General features: G+C 40.2%; 1 protein-coding gene across 1 annotated transcript in view; it reads left to right on the forward strand.

Moving 5' to 3' along the window:
- LOC121898721 (kinase suppressor of Ras 1-like) overlaps positions 1–18585 on the forward strand; it is a 66148-nt gene that overhangs the window by 14615 nt on the left and 32948 nt on the right. The window contains exon 2 of the mRNA XM_042414088.1: positions 2933–3073. Within this exon, the coding sequence (XP_042270022.1) occupies positions 2933–3073 (141 nt within the window). The remainder of the gene's footprint in view (positions 1–2932; positions 3074–18585) is intronic.

Raw genomic sequence — 18585 nt, forward strand, 5'->3', positions numbered from 1 at the left:
CAACCCCAACATCACTCCTTTTGGAACAACCTCCCCTTGGAATTTTATCATTACCATTTCAGTGTCTTTCCTGGTCCCGTTTGCAATTGACTTCATCCTTTGAACATTCGCCCTTTCGGGTTACTTTTAATCTCCTCCATGCCTATAGTAAGAGGTACACCAGAAATGAACCTCTTTGAGCCCTACCTGTTCCTCCCACTCTGCTCGTACTGACAACTTTAATCCCACCAATCTCTTTAAGTTTGAGAACTTTACTTGCCTGCTCTTCCTTGTTGCAGCCAACTAACATCCATCCATTTCCATCAGGTAGCACCATAGCAAAATCAATATTTCCAATGGATCTATTTAGCATTTTTGTCAGTTTAAGTGGATTAACCCCACACACCTTGAACTGATCACCAAACCTTACAGTTCTGACTATCAGATCCTTTCAAACTACTCCTTTCCTTTCTTTTCTCTCCTCGATTGCTCCTTGTGTCTTCCCAACGTTCCCCTGGAGGTCCTCCATTTCACCCCTTCACTTCTCACTTCCATACTTCCATCACTATCCTCCCATTCATAAACTTTCTCTGATCCATTCACGAAGGAGTTGTGCCTCACTGCTGTTCCCTTCCTATTGCTCGCCGAGGACGCCACCTTCTGATATTGGCATCTGTACTTCATTAAACTTGTTGTTTTAAGTTAAATGTCTCTGTAATTTAGTATTTGACTTTGTATTTAGTTTTCTTGGTTTAGGGTAAGGAAAGTGTGAAGTATTGTTTGGTGTAGATAATGTGTGCTGATACAAGTAATGTTGTTTAACTGTTATAGGTGTGGAAGACTGAGACGCTTTGAGAGAAATATGGTTCTGCCTAAACTGATTGGAGGGCCTATTTAAGGAGAGTTTTTGGTTGTTAGAGAGGAGAAGAAAGAGGATGGGTGTCTATGTAGCTGTGTAGCAGTGTAGCTGTAGCTGTGTCTTAAGTTTGAGTTGATTCCTGAGTTAACACAATTAAGCCAGATTTGATTTATTTGTTTGTTTTCTTTTCATTTAGTTTTTGTAGTTGCATGTTTTTTAGTTGCACAGTGAAAATAAATCACCTTTATAATTCTAATTTTTTTAGTAATTGAACAAGTCTCTGAGCCTCTTATCACCTTGCTTGTCACTCTGGCTTAGCTTCCTCACAAGCACTGACATTGTAAGAATAGTTTGCATCAGTCTTCATAAACCTATAAGTAGTTTGGGTTAATGACGTATAAAACAACCCCAGGAGGTGACTTCACTCATTTGAGCAGTGTGCAGCAGACGGTTTCACAGCAGACATCTGGTGTGGACCACCAGTCAGGGGGATTTCCTCAAACTGAAACTCTCACCTCTTGCTGCTGCTTTGCATTACTACCAGACATTTACGGTTGATATAACAAGGAAGCAAAAATCTCTGATCAGCTCATATAAACATTTAAGACCTCAATGTTTTCAAAAAGCACTGAATGAAGTCTGTAGTTACAGATGAATGAATAAAATGTGAATACAAATAAGCATATAAGGGTTTAGTAAGTAAATATAACTCTTATTTCAACAACAACCACACTGAGCTGATATTCAATTCAATTCAATTCAATTTTATTTATATAGCGCCAAATACCAACAAAAGTCATCTCAGGGCACTTTTCACATAGAGCAGGTCTAGACCGTACTCTTTAATATACAGAGACCCAACAATTCCCCCATGAGGAAGTACTTTGTGACAGTGGTAAGGAAAAACTCCCCTTTAATGGGAAGAAACCTCTAGCAGAACCCGGCTCTAGGTGGGTGGCCATCTGCTTTGACTGGTTGGGTTGAGAGAGAAAGAAAGAGGGGAGGACACAGAAGCAGAACAACAACAGCAGCAACAACAACAATAGATACATGACTAGCAACAACAAACAGCAGTAACAGCTGGAGAAGGACATCCCCACGGCCATGGGCCAGATCCTGGTTTCTGGGGTTTCCTGTGCACAAAGAACTCAAGAAGTCAAGTCAGTAACATGCAGTAATGGTATATGAGTACATATGCAGAGGAGGAGAGAGGAGCTCAGTGCATCATGGGAAGTCCCCCGGCAGTCTAGGCCTATAGCAGCATAACTAAGGGCTGATCCAAGGTGAGCTTGGTCAGCCCTAACTATAAGCTTTATCAAAAAGGAAAGTTTTAAGCCTACTCTTAAACGTAGAGAGGGTGTCTGCCCCCCTGGACCAAATCTGGAAGATGGTTCCACAGGAGAGGAGCCTGATAGCTGAAGGCTCTGCCTCCCATTCTACTTTTAAAGACTGTAGGAACCACCAGTAAGCCTGCATTCTGGGAGTGCAGTGTTCTAGTGGGGCAATATGGTGCTATGAGCTCTTTAAGATATGAAAGCTCTGATTAAGAGCTTTGCAGGTGGGGAGAACAATTTTAAATTCAATTCTGGATTTTACTGGAAGCCAATGCAGTGAAGCCAAGATGGGAGAAATATGATCTCTCTATCTATTTTTTGTTAGTACACGTGCAGCTGCATTCTGGACCAGCTGGAGAGTCTTTAGAGACTTGTTAGGGCAGTCTGATAATAAGGAATTGCAGTAATTCAGCCTGGAAGTAACAAATGCATGGATTTTTTTTCTGCATCTTTTTTGCACCTGATTTTTGCAATATTATGTAAGTGAAAAAAGGCAGCCCTTGAAATTATTTGAAATATGAGACTATGCACATTATTAGCAGTATTAGGTCTACCTACAGTACTGAGGCACAGAAAAAAGAATATGTTCAACATCAAAGTGTACCAAAAGGAGGAGTTTAAGGATCTGGAATTGTGTCTAATTTCTGCCAAGTAACTGAACCTCTAGCTGGGAGGATGCTGTATTAGTGTTTGTGCTGGTTGGCTAATCCCACGACACCTTAGAGTAAAGCAGTCTGTGGTGCAATGTCTACCCCTACAGGTGAAGCTGACCAAGTACATGTGGACACAGCTACAGTGGAAGCAGAGGGTGGCCGAAGGGGAGAGACCTGAAGCTCTAGCTGGATACCCGAGACTGGAGGACTGGTTCCTAACAGCTAACCTCACCCCACAATTCATACAGGTGTGTGTATATATGTGTGTGTGTGTGTGTGTGTGTAGTTTGTAGAATTGTTTGTCTCTCTATCTTTTTGTGGAACAGTTTGTCTTGTATAAAAAAAACATACATTATACAGTAGCATAGATCAGAATGTGAGGTGGAATTTGGATCCACAGTCATTGGGTACATCCTATTTCCCTTAACTGCATCTTTGTCTCCCTCACTTGCATCTTTCCCTCTCATCTCTCTCTCTTTCCCTTGTACATGTCATGCTGCTGTGCATGTATATTAGAAAGTTGCTATACTAAAGTATACTAAAGTTGCTTGGGACAGTACTCCTGGTGAACAGCAACTTTCTCCATGCAGATGAGACAGGTAGTAGTCATGTGAGTCACAAATGTAAGGAAATGGTCTGTGAGCCTGATCTCTGACCTCTGCTATAAGCATTTGTATGAAAGATAATGTAATTTTCATCCCATCTTCCATCAAAGTCAAGCCACACCTGGTCCTTTTTAAAGGATGGATTCAGTTTTTTTCAAGTCTGTCTTAATACAATACTGATATGCCATTATGTACATGGAAATGAGTCTTGCTCGCTGTAACAATTCCTACTCACCATACTGACCCTGAAGCTGTTCTCTTGAACGCGACTACACTGTAAGAAATGGGGGCCAAAGTCCACAGCCCTCGTTCTGTGAAAATATACTTTCCAAAGTTTAACTGACACTAATATGACGCTTCAGCAGTCTCAGTTTGTGAAATTGTGTTGATATATTGTTATTGTTTCTGTGGACTGAAGTTTCTTGCCTAGCTATGGCGGAGGGATACATTCTGGTAGTGGTGTGTAAGTCTGTTGACGTTATCCGGCTTCTACTACTCAAGATGTGCACCAAGAATACTTTGAATGCACCTATAAGCTGGTTGCCAAATGCCAATAAAACCCAAAGAAGAAGAAGAGCAACTTTGAAGTGATTGTTTTTCTCTGCAGATTTCTCTGCAGATAGCTGGAGTATTTTTGCAGTCTGTGACAGTAACAGCTCGCTCCACCAGCTTGACAGGGAACATTCCTGAGAAACAAAAAGAGGGAAATTTAAAGTAAACCAACTGTAACTTTAGAATAATAGACTCAATTTAGCTAACTGAGGCTGCTGAAGCATCATATTAGTTTCAGTGGAACTTTGTAATGCGTTTTTGCACAGAACAAGGGCTGTGGATTTTGGCCCCCATTTCTTGCAGTGTAATGATGTTCCAGTGGAATATCTTCAGGGTCAATATGGAGAGTAAGATCCATTTCCACATACATAATGGTACGTCAGTATTGTATTAAGGCAGACTTGAAAAAACCCAAACCTATCCTTTAATATTTATGCTGCCATATATTCAGGCAGCATGAAACTCATGCTTACAGTAATACATCATTGTGAAAACATGATGTGTGTTTTGACTAAGCCAGGACAGCTTATGTTTTCAGTGAATTCATTTATACAAATGTGTGAACTGTTATTTCAGGCACATTTTGCAGTTTAATAACAAAAACATATTCTCTGACTTGCATCCTTTTGTATTGGAGTGGAGGCAGAAATCTGAGGGACAGATATCTCATAACCTGGGCAAATGAAACCAGAACTGAACCGACCCTTTGAGGGACCTTTTGAAGTTTGCTTCTCACACATTCTTTGAACAATGGGTCCAGCTGACCTACATTTTAGTCTCAGTAACAACCTGACTGAGAATGGAACTCTTTTAATCTGAGATCTGACAAGCAGTGCTGGCACTGATTGAGCTTTATGCACACAATATTTTGTGATAAACAGATCAGATCAGATCAAATCAGTGATGGTATTGGAATACTTGAGATGTGTGTTGTTCACATACAGAAATTAGAGTTTGTGAGTTTTGAGGGAAACACGTTGTGGTTTTAAGGGAAGTTACATGCTCAACAGTTTATCCATCTGCCCAAAACAACACTCTACAACTCTTGTGATGGCTTTTGTCCATCAAAAAAAAAAAGATCCAGCACATAACTCCCCCTCAAACCATGAATCATAGTTTTTGCATTTCTGTGTATGTACAGATTAAACAAATGACAGGTGTTGGTAGGTGTGTTTTTGAACTTTGGACAGAGCCAGTCTAGCTGACATGAGTGTATGCACAGTATGTTTGAGACTGTGTAATGATGGATGGCTTGAGTCATCTCCATATTCTATCTTGGGTGAGGGAGTAGTAGATGTGGTTTACTGAGCATTTTTGTGATGAAACCATACTGGACAAATATAACTCATGTCAGTGTCAGGCTTGCAGCAGTAGTCAGTGTTACCAGTGTTACACAGTGTTGGGGCATACACTGATTACATTATTTGCCCACCGCCCATACCCATTTTTTTTTAATAGAAATAAAACCCATTTAGTTCATTTTCATGTATCAGCGCCCATGTTCATCAAATAAAAAAGTCTAATTTGTAAAGTATTAAGTGTGTTATCAATACTTAGTCGGACGACGGATGCTACAATTATAAACTCAAAGTGTCTGTTCTGTGACCACGTTTCCACAGCAGAGTGAGAACTCTGTCCTCCCTCCTGCGCTCTGTTGTAAACACACATAGCTGTTAGCGAGCAGCTGCTCTCTGCCTGCTCAGCCCGCTCTCGGTGTGTCTCTCTCTAGATGGCAGGCGGGTTGCTCCGGTTCTGGTTCTAATGCAGTCATCCTTTGGCTTATCCCCGCGCCTATGTGCGCCGCAGACTGGTAACTGGTAACACCAGTGTTGTCACGAGTTTATTAATCGGTTGGAAAATTTCCTCACCGTGGCATCCCTAATCAGTGTATTTTAATACGTCTTAAAATGTTTCAACAGATTTACACAAGTTAGCTCATTCAGTATCCACCCTTAAGCTTACAGTAACTGACATTTTTTGTGCTGGCAGAACCAGGGCAGATTTCAGTTTTTGTTTTTTAATTATCATGGAGACAGCTTGTTCAGCTGTGACCAGTGGAGCACAGTCCAAATATGGGGAGTGTGGCTGTCTCAGGCCAGCTGTTGGTAAGAAGTCATCCTAATCAGATGTTTGAATCACCTCCACCAGTTCCTTGTGGAAGAAGAAGTGATTCTACTCTGACCTCCTTCTGGATGTCTGAGTTCCTCACCCTGTCAACAAGTCCTCCAAACTAAATGTCAAAATACGTTGTTGGTCCATGCACTCCAGAACGACTCATAGAAATGTTTTCTGATCTGATGCCCCTATCAGCAGGATGACATCATTTGTATGTGCCTTCCAAAACACATCACTGTTCGAAAAATAAACACGTCTTATGATGTGACAACTCTGTCTGCTTGGCTACATTGAGGCACAAAAAACATTTGATTAAATGACTGATTTCTGCTGCCTGGTTTGCAGTTGCATTCTTTCAGTCATTAACCAAAGATCATGACCAGAAGTGAAAACTGGAATGTAACTGACAGATAAATTGAGAGCTTTGCCTTCAGGCTTAGTCCCTGCTTCATCATGAATGTCTGATACAGTGTCTCCATTACTGCTGATGCCAAACCAAACAGCATGTGGATCACGCTTCATCTTAATTTCACTTGTGAACAAGAGCCCATAATTACAGGTCCTATGGTTCCACAATTTAGGACCTGATCCGACCTGTGGAAAACCTAGCTGAACCTGACGTGCATAAATTCATTTTCAAACAAAGACCTGATCAGAAAAGGACCAGTGGACAGTAAACCTGAATAAACCCTGATACTGGGATAATCAGACGTGTCATTTGTTCTGTCAGAGAGTCAGCTTGAATCCATTCAGATATTACAGCACTCAGAATAGACTCAAATGATTTGGATACAAAAAATCAAGTGGCATTGTGAGGACTTGGGACCTCAGATACTTGCACTTGGAGGGAGCAGTGCAGCATTCTGCAGCAGAGTACCATGCCCTCAGACTGAGATGCATGCACAGCGGAAAATTAAAATAAAAAATGAAATAAAATTATATGTTATATGCAGTATAAAGGCGTTCTATCACTAGAAGGCTGTGGATTTCATTGGCTGTCATGTAGGAATGTTAGGGTTTTGAAGTGAGACAAAGCCTCTTGGTCTTAAGATGTCAGTAAGTCCAGGAAAACTGTTTGTCCATGTTTGTGTTACAGAAGCTGTCAGTGACTCAGTGGTTCTGGATTGCATGACAAGCCTGCATGCTAATGTAAATGTGCACTAGTGTGAAATCCTGAGCATTATGTGTCTATTCACAGACAGAGGACTTGTCGATATCGCCTTGCATTGTACAGAAGAGGATGCACAGAGGATGATAGACTTTCCTGCTGCTGGTTTCGCACTATTTCACTGATCAACAGCTGGCAGCAGTAACTTGCAAAGAAACACAGTAATGCACCAGCAAAGGCAGAAGACTGCAAGCTAGCAAACACAGATGTAAACAGTGCAGGATTTTAAATATTAAAATATTGCTTTGCAAATGTTTTATGAGGAAGGAATGCATTATGGTGAGTAACTCCACAGTGAAAGTAAGGTCAATAAGTAAAGTATTTTAAATCCTGCATTGTTTACATCCATGTTTACCAGCTTGCAGTCTTCTTCTTCCCTACCTTTGCTGATGCATTGCTGCATTTCTATAGATCAGTGGAATAGTGTGCAACTATTGGCAGGATTGTGTATTGCATCAACCCGGTGTGAATGCATGTCGATACAAAGAAAACAGAGACCCACCATTCATTTTATAATTTGAGAATTGCCCTTCAAGAATTGATACAGTTATTAGCGACCCTGCCTTCTTACCAACCTCTTCATGTGTCTTTGTGGTGTCGTGGCCATGTCCCACATGTCCTCCTCCCTGACTGACGTCAAGGTTTCATCCACACAGACAACTTCGACATTAACTTAACTTTGATGATTAACATCATTTATCAGTAACCAGACTGGTAAATGATTCCACTTTACTATTTACATGATGGTGTGTGTGTGTGTGGGTGTATGCCCTGAGTCTTTAATTACTATGTGCTACAAACTGGTGAAACTGGTTTTAGCCCAGCCTATTTACAAATATAAGGGATAAAATGATTTAAGAGTTCAGCACAGAGACGGGGAGGTGAGGAGTGATGAACACAGGGATGAAGTGATTTACAGAGAATATTGAGTGGAGTATATACTTCTAAATCCTACTAGTAATATTGTGTATTAGACTTCAGTGCAGAAAAAATGATGTGTGCACACTCACTCTATTTTAATCTTTCCACTGGAAAGGTCAAAATATCTTAAAATGTGAACAATTTGCTTGTGCGATGTTGTGTGGGAGTTTCAGTTTAAGTTGAAGTGCTCAAAGCAGTTGAGGTGTCAGCTGAAATTGACACACTGAAAGGGTTTGAACTTAGAGCACTGAAAGCAGTTGAAGTGTTGTTTCAAGTGTAAGTTTCAAGTTTTCTTGATTTTTAAGTTTGAGCTGGTGAAGAATTTGGGAACGTCTTGCATCTAAAGATCCAGATATTTTTCTCAGAATACAGCCACAGTCTAGTCTATATGCTTTGACATGAGCTCTGACATGGTGGTTCAATTCAAATGATGTTCAACAGTTTGCTATCACATTAGCCATAACAGAAATCACAAAGGTGATCTTATGTCAGCTCATAAGTGGCCCAAGGACGGTTAACAGTTTTTCTAAAGCTTTTGATAACTCTAATTTCAGTGACTCTGAATTTCTTGGAGTGACATAAGACGTGAATGGGCTGAACATTAGGTAGAGAGAGCTGGTGAGGGCTGCTGGTTGGACAGTGTTTTGAATAGCTCCAGCCAAACTGCTCTGTGTGATGAGCACTCACCCAAACTAGAATGTGTTGAGTCAGCTGCTCTGCAAGCCTCTGTCCCTGCCCAGTGTGCTATTTATACACACCCAAACCAGACTCTGCACATACCAACACACACACACACACACACGCACAAGTGCATGCACATGTTGTCAGGTTCACACACACACACACACACACACACACAGCTCGGCAGTCTTGACAGCGCCTTGTAAACAATAGTGCACACAAACACAGGAGGCAGGGCTGGAGCTGTGCTTCGGGGTGACTCAGTTTTTTTTTCCGGATACTGTGTTGAGGAGGAAGTGACAGGTGGGCTGAGAGACGCTGAGAGCAGGAGACACTCAGACTGACAGTCAGCCTGCATGGGAGCAGCTGGACTTTTACCCAACCTCACTGAATCACATGTAGGACACTGAGGTAGGAACGAGTCAACATTCAATTCTTCTTTAGGACACTTCCTCAAAGTGATTAAAATTCTTTTTAGTTCACGGTGTAGACATTTATGTGTCAGTGAGAGAGAGGAGTGTGTTGTTTCTGTTGAAGTGTGAGTGAAATCTGTCCTTACAGACTTCAGCATATACTGGAAATTTAGTTCCCATTTAAGGAGGTGAATCAGTAAAAATCTGCCATCTTGCAGGTGTCACTCTGTCTGTGGACTTTTTCTACTGCTGAAATTCACTATTGTGGTTCGCTATTGTGATTTCTATGTTGTTTTGCATTGGTGTGTCTTGTCTTGCTTTTTGGAGTTACATGCAGACTGTTTCGGTGTCTGAGCCTGTGTAACATCTGGCCAGAGATGACAACAAAATGATATGCTGCACTTTGGATAAATGGATAAACTGGATAAATTTACACAATAAATGAAGTGAATATATGAATATATGAAAATATTCTGCTCAACCAGTGGTGGAAGAAGTAGTAAGAGCTTTAACTTCAGTAAAGGTATCATTACCACAATTAACAAATACTCTATTATAAGAAAGGGTATTGCAGTTAAAAATTAAGTAAAACTGTTGCTAGCAAAATATATTTAAATATCAAAAATAAAATTACTAATACAGAATGATTCTTTTGAATGAATGAATGAATGAATGGTTTATGTTGGTCATACATTTGAGGAACAAAACTTTGTGTGGATATTCAACTGACAAAACATCATCATACATGTTTACACCAATCCATTTTACACAATAAAATTCACACAATCAATGACAGAAAAAGGAATAGACTGAAGCCCAAGGCTTATTTTTATGTATCTTATATCCCTTTTGAGGGTGTTATACTACATATTATAATGTTGGATAATCATTAACGCTGCAGCATTTTAGTGTTGACGTAGGAATTACTTTATAATAATGTATCATATTTATGTGAATTGATTTTTTTGTAAAATAAGAATTTGTAAAGTAACTATTAAGTACTGTGTAGTTGTCAGATACTATATGCGGTGGAGCAAAATGAACAACATTACCCTCTCAAGCAGTGGCAGGATATACTCAGATCTTCTTAAGTAAAAGTAGCAATACCACAGAGAAGAAACACCTTACACAAATAAAAGTGCATTCAAAATGTTAGTATAAGTATACAAGTATTAGCATCAAAATATACTCAAAGTACCAAAAGTAAAAGTACTCATCAGGCAGAATAGCACATTTCAGAATCATAATTGTTATTGAACCATAACTATGGATGCATTCATGCATAAGGATTACTTAAATGTTGTAGCTGGTAAAGTTTGGGCTAATTGTAACTACTATATATATACTGCCAGGTAGCTTAACCTATAATATTATGTCATAATTTATTAGTTAATTATATTTTGTATTCATGATTTGAATCTGCGATTAACTGGTAATTAAAGCTGTCAGATAAATTGAGTGTTAAAAGTACAATGTTTGCCTCCAAAATGTAGAGGATAATGTAGCATTAAATGGAATTACTCAAGTAAAGTACAAAGTTCCTCAAAATTGTGCTTATGTGCAGAAAATGTGTAAATGTGCTTGGTTACTTTCCACTACTGTTCTGAAATATAAAATGACAATACCCAAATAAAGTACAAGCACCTCAGGCCAGTCTCCCATTCCATTTGCATGGACATTCAATTTTGAAAAAATCATGTTCTCAGTGAAGAAATCTGCAAATTAACTGTTAATATGAAGATTTTAGTATGTTGATACAGTTTTTCCCCTATAATTGCACAGGCCTGGTGGGCCGCCAGGCCAACGAGAACCCCAGCCAAGCCAAAAAAAAAATTTTTTTTAATGCCAAAAATAACACTAAATATCCATTAATTCAGAAATCAATAGTGTTTGGGAGCCTCTGTGCAGCACTGCTCCGAAACCTGAGTTAACCTCTGTGTCGTCGTCTGGGAAATGCTTGGTAGTGTAGCTCCTTTTAAAGAATAGGGCAGTGTGTAATATGTGTGTGTAGTGGGTGAGTAAGAGGTTGAGTGAGAGAGCGAGCGGCAGAAAGGTGACGGTGAACACGAGCGCAGCAGAGGAAAAAGTTAGCGGTAAGTTGTCAGTCTGGCAGTAAATGTACAGTCTGCTGAGTCTACCACCCCCCACCCACTCCCCACCCCCACCTGGCCAACACACTCAACCTAGTGGAAACACTGTGATATAATACAGTAAAATGTTCAAGAAAGTGGTGTCTGCGTGTCTTGTCATGTCATGCCTTACTATCTCACCTGACAGGTTATATGGAAAAACTTGACATTTGGTTAGTTACTGGGCCAAGTAAAATGTTAAAACTGTGCATTTTGATTGGCTGAAAGCAATAAATATTAGATGTCCATCACAATGGATGCTGGGTCTGAGGGGTAAACACAATACTTGAATACACAGTATGTAATTATAATGCATGGTGTTGAGCATGCAGTCTCCTTTCTGGTAGAGCTGGTGTGACATATACGAGACCATAGTACAACCTCTCTAATAACTGTTGTACTCAGAGGTATTGTTAAACTGCCCCACAGTACAGTTTGTGTGTCAGTAGCCTCAGTTTCCCTGGTCCAGGTTGGAGCAGATAATATGTGTCCTGACCAGCTACAGTGGTCATTCTGTGAACAGTGGCTCAGTTCATGCTGTGAGTCACTCTGCAGGAATGTTTGGCTACTGAGCAGAATAAGATTATAATAGGTGACATGGGTTGCTGTCGGTTTCTGTTGACCACGTCTGTGAGGGCTGTATTTGTCAGCCACTATAAATGAGTGTGTGACCGAGTATCATTTTATACAAATCATCACGTGCATTATATATGCACATGTTGTGTTTGCACTGCTTGTGGTGCGACCTGATGATTGCAATCCTTTGTTCCAGAGCAACATATTAGGATATTCAAGCCCCCCTGAGGATGAGTCCTAATGATTTTAGTGACCACCATCAGGCCAAAATTTTCACTTCTACACAAGAAATGGCAAAATCTAATGACCTGATCCTATTTAACTCATTGTATTCATGCACAGTTTGAATGCTTTTTGCAACATTTACTTATCCAGGGAAGTTCCACTTAGAGCAATGGTCTCTTTTTCAGAAACTCCCTGTTCACCCTCACTCACTTATATACATTCACACCTGGAAGCTGCCCATTGCGAACACAGTCTGATCTGCTGGCCACCGAGCAGCTCCACTGAAGAGCCTTGCTCAAGGGCACTACAACGGCAGTAATGAGTAAGCCCTGCTCTTTCACTCTCCCCACCAAGATTCTGTCGGTAACAAGCCCACTTCTTTAACCTGTAACTCAACACCCCCCCCCCCCCCCCAATGCCCCAATGGCCCAAAGGTGGGCACTCGAATCACCTGACTTGGACTCTGGACCAGTCAGAGTCACAAATGTGGTGGCTTTAGACTCCCCAAAATCCCAAAAAAACATGTGAAATCCCCTCCAAGCCCAAAGCTTAAATATGATTTTATACAGAAGTGGGCAGCGAGTCATGTCTTCATTTTCTTTCCAATGATAAGGGTTCAGGAGGGAAAGGTGTGTTTGGCAGACATTAACTTTGCAAACAACCAATGAGCTCTTGACACAATTGACATGATAATTAAATCTTTGCATTTATGATTTGGTCTCCTAATGCTTCAAAGTCAAATAAAAGCCATAAGACTTACTTGTGACTTGCAAAACAATGACTTTGTCCCATCCCTGTTATGACCCGTCCTCTGAAACTTAATGATACACTCAGTGCAGTATAAACTCAAGCTTACCAAAGCTCAATTTGTCCTCAGTAGCCTACATTGTTCAGTAAGTCCAACACAGATTTGCTGGGTGTAACAAACATTGCTGCCTCTTGGGGCCACCAGCTGGGACTTCAGGTCTTGTTTACTAGTTTATACCGTTTGACAGCAGCAGTATTTGTAGCAGCAATGCTTTCCCATGCATTATGAATACACGACTATTAAAAGGATCCATTTGTTGTTTACAATCTCTCATATAATTCATTTGCATTTATGTCCCCGGTTTCACATTCTGCATGTGTGTTCTGTCTTGTATTACTGTGGAAGAGGTGAGCAATGTCCCTAGGGGCAGAGCTGGGATCAAACGTGTTCTCACAACATTTACATGACTTTGACAGTAAAGTAAAAGGCATGACGAGGCAGAGATAAAGAGAGACAGGGGTGTGATCTCTTCTGCCTAATGGCATCTAATAAGACTCTTCCTTTTTCAGATGAACTGTTAAAGTGAAGTCGTGTCTGAGTTATTGCACAAAGTGTTCTGTTGACATACAAATCCCTCCATTTATAGATACAAGGCTGTTTTCACATTCTTATGATGACAGAGATGAATGAGTGGTCTCAAAATTGTGGTTAAAAGACAAAGAGCAAACCTAAGCCTACCCTTGTATGTTTATGTGCCCAAATTGAAAGGAAACAACCAAACTGGAGTTTCTTTAAATCTTGTTTGTCAAATTGCTTAAACCACCAAGGACACTATCTAATAGATACAAAAATTTTATAAAATATGTCACTTTGATTCTTTACCCTGAATGGGTTTGAAGAAATCAGTCCTTGTTAATCATAGTATAACAGTCAGCAGCAGGAGACAGAAACTCCTTTACTCATCTGTTTTCATTAGTCTGTCGCATCAAGGCAGAAGCAGGTGAGTTGTATCTTTTTATCATGTGGATCTGTGGTTAAGATTATATATATATATGTATATATATATATATATGTATATATATATATATATATATATATATATGTATATATATATATATATATATATATATATATATATATATATATATATATATATATATATATATACCGTGGATTAGCACATTGCAACAGGTTATTGTGTAGGACCTCTCCAGACCGTCCTGCAGCACCTGATAGTGGCTCCTCTTCAGAATTCATTCGTTGTCTGTAAAGGCATCTATATGATCTGCCCATCATGCAGCTGTAACTCAGCCCTTGATAACTTTTCATTCAGTGAAAACATTGCACTCCTTATTAGTAACACTGGCAATCATCATCTGGAGTTGTCAGATGACAGGAATGCTTGCAGGTCATAACCATGAATCAGACACCTTTTCCATCCAACATGATGTAGATGTGACATCAGTTTCTGAGAAAATTCATGGAATGTGCTCTTGCGAGTTCAATGTCCACCTTAAGCCCTAAGCACTGAACCCTCACAGACTTTACCTGACGTCACCTGCATGATCACAGTTCCTGAATGCAAAAGGGTGCAAAGGCCCCAGATACTGTGTGGATACTGTGTGTTTGTGGAGAGAGAACAGAGCAAAAGCTCTCGATCCTTTAATGTTGTTCGATCAAATGGACATGATCAAGCCATCATAGAACAAAGAACTAGACACAGTGCTTGGTGGTACCGTATGTACACCTAAACTAGTTCTTGTTCCTCTAGTTATTACAGATTTCTTCTGTCATCCTAGTTTTTGACATTACAGTGCTCATATTTGTGGATTGTCTTTAAAGCTCATTCTTAACCTTAACAACAGTTGACAAAACAATCTTAAAGCAAATTCCACTCAGTAGCTGTTCAAGAGATTTCAATCATACCAAAATAATGGAGATTAAAACCTCTACAATTGCATGACAGCTACATCTGCTTATGAAGATCATGTAATACTGTTGAAAGCTGCAGGACCGCTACTGAGTGGACCTTGTGATTATATTGTTTGTCATCACAGGGCCCTTTGTGACATAGCTCTTTTTAAATCAAATGGGACAGTCCTGCAGATTTAACCAATAGTGCTGCAGACTCAGTGAGTCTGTAGGGACAGACTGCTCTGTCATAGCAGGATAAACACAGCTGCAGCTCATATGATTTATTATCTAATCTGCAGGTGATAAACTAAATCAAATCTAACAGTTTGATTTAGGTGTGCCAGTTATCCAGCATTATTACTAACTAGTGTCAGTGCCTGCTTATTTGTTTACCCTGAATCACTCTGTTAATGTTATTAGCCACAGCTTTGTTTACATGGCTATGACACAACTGGGAAAGAGGCAGAGCAGCATAAATGTGGTAGATGACTGTCAACTCTTACACAGTTTGATGGGTTTATTCCTTATTATCATACCTAACCTCAGAAAGATATGTTGTGGATCATTTTGTTGAAGGTCACTGACCATCATCACAATTGTTATGTAGTGAACTGATCTGAAACATAGACCCTCTCTAACTGTAAATAAGATTATCTACAACTGTCTTCATTTCACTGAGAAATGTAGTATGGATTTATAGTCTTTTTGTGGTTGATTCAGTGTTTTGGTTGACTTCCTAAGCCCAAATACTTTCTGCATCTGTGTAATGCTGAGGGTCTACTGAGGTCCATGTGGCGTAAATTTAGTGAGCTGCTCCTGTCTGCAAGGGTCCATGCAAACGTGTGTGCGGACGGTCTTAAGGAGCAAGCAGTAGAAATATGGAGTTCACATTAAAATAATCCACCAGTAATCTACGCAAATTTGACTATTTGTATTTATTCACCAACTGTACGCTGGCTGTAAGCTAGCTAGCAACAGACCCGCTGACTGTGTCTGTGGGACCGTGTCAGTTTTGGCCTTTGACTGAACTCAGAACTCACCTGAAACTCTGTTCTTTCTGTTATTTCCCACCAGTCTCTCCGCTTTTCTCTCCAAAAATTCCAGCAATTGTAATAGCGTCTCTAATAGCATCTTTCCATTGACTCTGTATGCAGTTGTGCTGTGCCTAAAATTCAGTTTGTGTTCTGTCTGAACACACACACTTTAGGGCTGTGCTGGTGTACTGCTTTGACTTTGTCAGCCATGACAACAACAGTTTCTGTTACCATCATTACTGTAATGACTGTCATTTACAGAGGACACCTGCCTTAATCGGCAGTTTTATGTTGCTTTACCTCAAAGAAGCTTCTTCTACTGGTCAAACAGAGGCAGAGTTACCACAGCAGGACCAGTTAGCTGTGGCTATATCTTGGTATACTTGCAATGTGTGTTGGTGCATAGTTGTAATGTAAAGGGGAAGAGCATGAATTTACTAATTTACTAAGAGGAAACTCACAGCCTCAAGATCACTGCTCATATTATTACATCACATCTCTTCCTGAGGGGGTAGCTTCAGCTCTGCCTGTGGTGAAGGTTTTATTTAGCATCACATGACCAGCAGAGAACAAAACTAAAAAATGCATTTGTTGCATTTGTCTAGTACAGAGGTCATGTGCAGAGGAATGGGGTTCAGTAACATTTGAACCCAGTGCTGAATCCACACATTCTGCTAACAGCTGTAGCCTACTATACTGTACCAGCTACTTCCTCCAAATACTGAGTCACAATTATGAAGCTGATGAAGTTAAAATTTTATCTGAGAGATTCTTAAAGGCACATGAGGTGATAAGCTACCTTAAAACAATTCCCAGAGAAGAGTCTCCACTCTGTTGGTCCCTGTGAACAAGAACAAACCTACAGTCTGCTGACTGTCTTGCAGTGGTGTTACAGAGTGATGTGTCTTCTCACAATACAGACACCAGCTGCACAGAGCACATTAAGCAGAGAATGTTTTGTTTTTATAAACTGCAGAATTAACATTGATTAGAAACATCTGCTGCCGCTAATGTCTGACATTTCGGTTTATATAACCAGCAACAGTGAGAGTCGTCTAAAGATGAGAAGCTGTTGCCTATATGTTTTATAGAGGTCTTTGCTAATAATGAAAAGAACAAGGAAAGGAAAAAAAAGGTTTGTTAAGAGCTTAGTTATTGTTAGATCTTAACAAATCCAGGTATTTTGTCAACCAGGAACTAGATCTAGAACCTATCCATAGCAGAGGGGCTGGTGGTGCCAGTGGCTTATAAGAGCCCAGTGTACTGTGTCATGGTCCATCATTCTTACGTTCTGTGCATGTTTCTATTTTAACCATTAACAGCACAAAGAAATTAAAACATGAAAACATGAGTAGATCTGTAAAATGTATGCTTACGTTCACATTAATGCTCAGTTGTGATTTAGTTTTTCAGTCTGATCTGATCTTTTTGTGTTGCTGATTCATATTCATGTTTGTAGGTGACGGTGTGAACACCGTTGAGGTCTTCAACTGCAACGCATGCACAGATTTAACAACAATAACGTCATTCGTGTGACAGTCAAATAATGAACATGGGTGACATGGCTGTGCAGCATTCACTAAGAAAAGTTTCTCCCAGTTCAGCTTGAATAGAAGCTTCTCCATAAATGCCCAACAAATATGAAACTTCCTCGTTAGTCGCTGTTGTTGCTCTTCCTCGTGTTTATTTTACTGGGCTGCCGACACTGAATGATGATGACAGGTGATATGTGCAGAGAAGTGAGACATTAAGAAAACAACATGGACGTAGTATGTATAGTGCCATGCTATATCAGGGGTCTTAGTCTGACTAACAGTAGTGCATCCTTTTTCTACTGGCTTGACTACACTGTTATCTCTATCAGAACCATGCAGAACTTTGCATCCTGAACAAACAGAGTGAAAGTTTGAGCTCTGAGACCAAAAAACACTGTGGCACCTAGCTGGACAGGTCTACAGAAAGTCTACATGAACACATGAAAGGCCTGCAGGTTCAAAGTACTTTTAGGCTCAGCTGTGCCTGTAAGTTTATGAGAACTGGCCTGTAAACTGTGTTCACAATCAACAGAGATAAAGTCACAACTAACAGGTGACCATAGAGTTTCTGGGCGGTGTGTATTTTCTGCCCTCTTACATCACCAGTTTTGGCTCAAATTCTCAGTTTCCTGTCAACCACTGGCAGATACCCCCCCTCCTCCCACCCTCCCCACCCTCCCCACCCTCTCCTACCTCCTTACCCTCTCATTACCATCTAGTCTTATATGGCCTGCTTTGGACAGTGCAGGAGAATGATACAGTGGAAAAAAAAGGCACGCAGGATTGCAGAGGAAGTGGAGGATTTCTTGTGAAGAAGGGTGGGGTGCAGCACTGATTAGACATGTGCACTGAAAAACATTAGCTTCCGGAAATGTAAAGAGGTTAACTACAGCAGCTGTTTTTAAGCTTATCACAGCAGTAACACTTTGAATGGAGTGATAGAAGGAAAAAGGTCCTGTGTTGGTTGGTGTCTAAACTCACTCACTTAGATAACAAAAAGTACTGAAAGGCAGAAGCACTCACTATGAGTTACCACAGCTTATAAAAAGAAACTTCACACCCAGCTGTGAGTAACTAAACTAAGATCCCAAACTGAATGAAAATGAAACCGTAATGACTCTCATTCTTCCTCAGTGAGACTTAG

This window comes from Thunnus maccoyii, chromosome 6 (genome assembly GCF_910596095.1).
Source record: "Thunnus maccoyii chromosome 6, fThuMac1.1, whole genome shotgun sequence".
In the NCBI taxonomy this organism is placed as follows: domain Eukaryota; kingdom Metazoa; phylum Chordata; class Actinopteri; order Scombriformes; family Scombridae; genus Thunnus; species Thunnus maccoyii.